General features: G+C 43.2%; 1 protein-coding gene across 1 annotated transcript; it reads right to left on the bottom strand.

Moving 5' to 3' along the window:
* Positions 1-372: 372 nt before the first annotated feature.
* LOC121963902 (sodium channel protein type 4 subunit alpha B-like) lies at positions 373-1,522 on the bottom strand (the record flags this gene model as incomplete). The annotated part of the gene is made up of 4 exons (XM_042514137.1): positions 373-462; positions 587-705; positions 934-1,071; positions 1,339-1,522. Coding segments are annotated over 4 exons (531 nt in total), but the record flags the coding sequence as incomplete, so codon positions are not given.
* Positions 1,523-2,116: the final 594 nt, after the last annotated feature.

Below are 2,116 nucleotides of genomic sequence, written 5' to 3'. Positions count from 1 at the left end.
GTGTAGTATAGGTGTGTAGGATAGTTGTGTGTTGTTGTTGTGTAGTATAGGTGTGTAGGATAGTTGTGTGTTGTTGTTGTGTAGTATAGATGTGTAGTATAGTTGTGTGTTGTTGTTGTTGTGTAGTAAAGGTGTATAGTATAGTTGTGTGTTGTTGTTGTGTAGTAAAGGTGTGTAGGATAGTTGTGTGTTGTTGTTGTGTGGTATAGGTGTGTAGGATAGTTGTGTAGAATTGTTGAGGGGTGTTTAGTAGTGCAGTGTTGTGTAGTATTGTCTTTATGTGTTGTTGTCTAGTGTTGTGTAGTGAGGTATGTATTGTTGTGTAGTACAGTTGTGTCGTAGTGTGTAGTAGAGTTGTGTACTGTGACTCACTCGACGGTCTTGCTCCAGTCCGGCGGGTCGCTCAGGGTCATGAACCCGCAGTTGGTCAGGATCGTCACCATGATGAACAAACTGAATAAAGTTTGGTTTTAAGGAATAAAAGCGTCATCAGCTGATTGTTAATCATTTACCTGCAGATCAATGCCTTTCTGCTGTTTTCACGGGCCAATCAGGAGGCAGCTCAGTGTGACATCATGAAGGATATGAGTGGATGAGGATCCTGATGGCGGCGAGTCTCAGCGGGTTGAACGGACTCAGCAGGTAACACGCCGGCTCGGCGTTAAACCTGAACAGGACGTTTCCTTTGGCCAGCACGATGAACGTCTGCGCACAGTTATTGATCGCTGATCAATCACTGATTGATCATTGATTGATTATTGATTGATTGATTACTAATTGTCTGTGTTGTTGGCACACACAGAGATCAATCCCTGTATTAATCCCAATACTTTGATCAATAAAATATCACACTTTCTAGCTGATGTGAAATAGAGACTAAATGATTGATTAATCGATCAGAACTGATCAGCGGCCAATCAGAGAGAGCCTGACCTTTTGTGATTGGTAGAAAGGATCCAGATCCTCCAATGGGGTGTTGAGGAACTCAGGGGGCGGGTCTCCATAGATGAAGGGGAGGGGCTTCCCCGCCTCCAGGTCACAGGCCGGTTTGGGAAGATCCTCCTCCGCGATCTGCCAATCAGAGACACCCTCAGGTTATTGATAATCTGCTGTCAGTGTATTGATCACCTGTTCTCAGCGTATTGATCACATGGTCACAGTGTATTGATCACATGTTCTCAGTGTATTGATCACGTTCTCAGAGTATTGATCACGTTCTCAGTGTATTGATCACCTGTTCTCAGTGTATTGATCACGTGTTCACAGTGTATTGATCACGTGTTCATAGTGTATTGATTACTTGTTACTGACAGCTGATATTTGATCAATGTTTTCCACCTCTATGTTCCTTTCTTTCCTCCTCTGTTGCTCCTTCTCCTCGGCTTCCTGCCGTCTTTTGATCTCCTCCAGCGAGGCTGGCGTGAAGCGTCTGAAGACCTCTGAACCAACCGGAGGCAGCAGAGGCGCCATGCTGACATCCTGCAGCCCCGCCCACACTCCTCCGTCTCCTAGCAACTGCCTCCTGTGGGGGGGGTGGGGGTCAATTATACAGACAAGACACAAACACACAAAACACCCAACAATGAAAATTACCAATCAGATGTGCGGTTCACTGATAATACACACACACACATACACACACACAAACACACACTCCCATCAAGAAACAATCACAGCCACAGTGACTTCCTGTCAACGTTCTGCTTCTCCTGCCAGTTTAAATATTTCCTCCCATTTTAAAACCGATCTTTGGGTTTTTTAGCTTCTGCTGCTGCTAATCTGATTATTACAATACAATAAAATCAACTTTATTTCACACTCTTAGGTCCATATCAGTAAAAACAATAAATAACAAAACAAGTACAACACAGACATATAATCATAACCGTTCAAGAGTTCATACACGCGTACAGAAATCTGTTCCAATGTTTCCAAAAAGAAGAAGAAGAGTCTTGGGTCAATTTGTGTCGGATTTGTCAAAGCCATAATGATTACATTTTTTCAAATCAGTTAATTGACACACAAATCTGTACATAAAATTCCTCAGCACTGCACGAAAGGTTGGTACATTACGAGTCACAAACATGTGACTTGCACTTGTCCATCTTGGAAGCTT

Source organism: Plectropomus leopardus, unplaced genomic scaffold (assembly GCF_008729295.1).
Source record: "Plectropomus leopardus isolate mb unplaced genomic scaffold, YSFRI_Pleo_2.0 unplaced_scaffold1319, whole genome shotgun sequence".
NCBI lineage: Eukaryota > Metazoa > Chordata > Actinopteri > Perciformes > Serranidae > Plectropomus > Plectropomus leopardus.
This window is presented reverse-complemented; position numbering and strand designations above follow the sequence as displayed.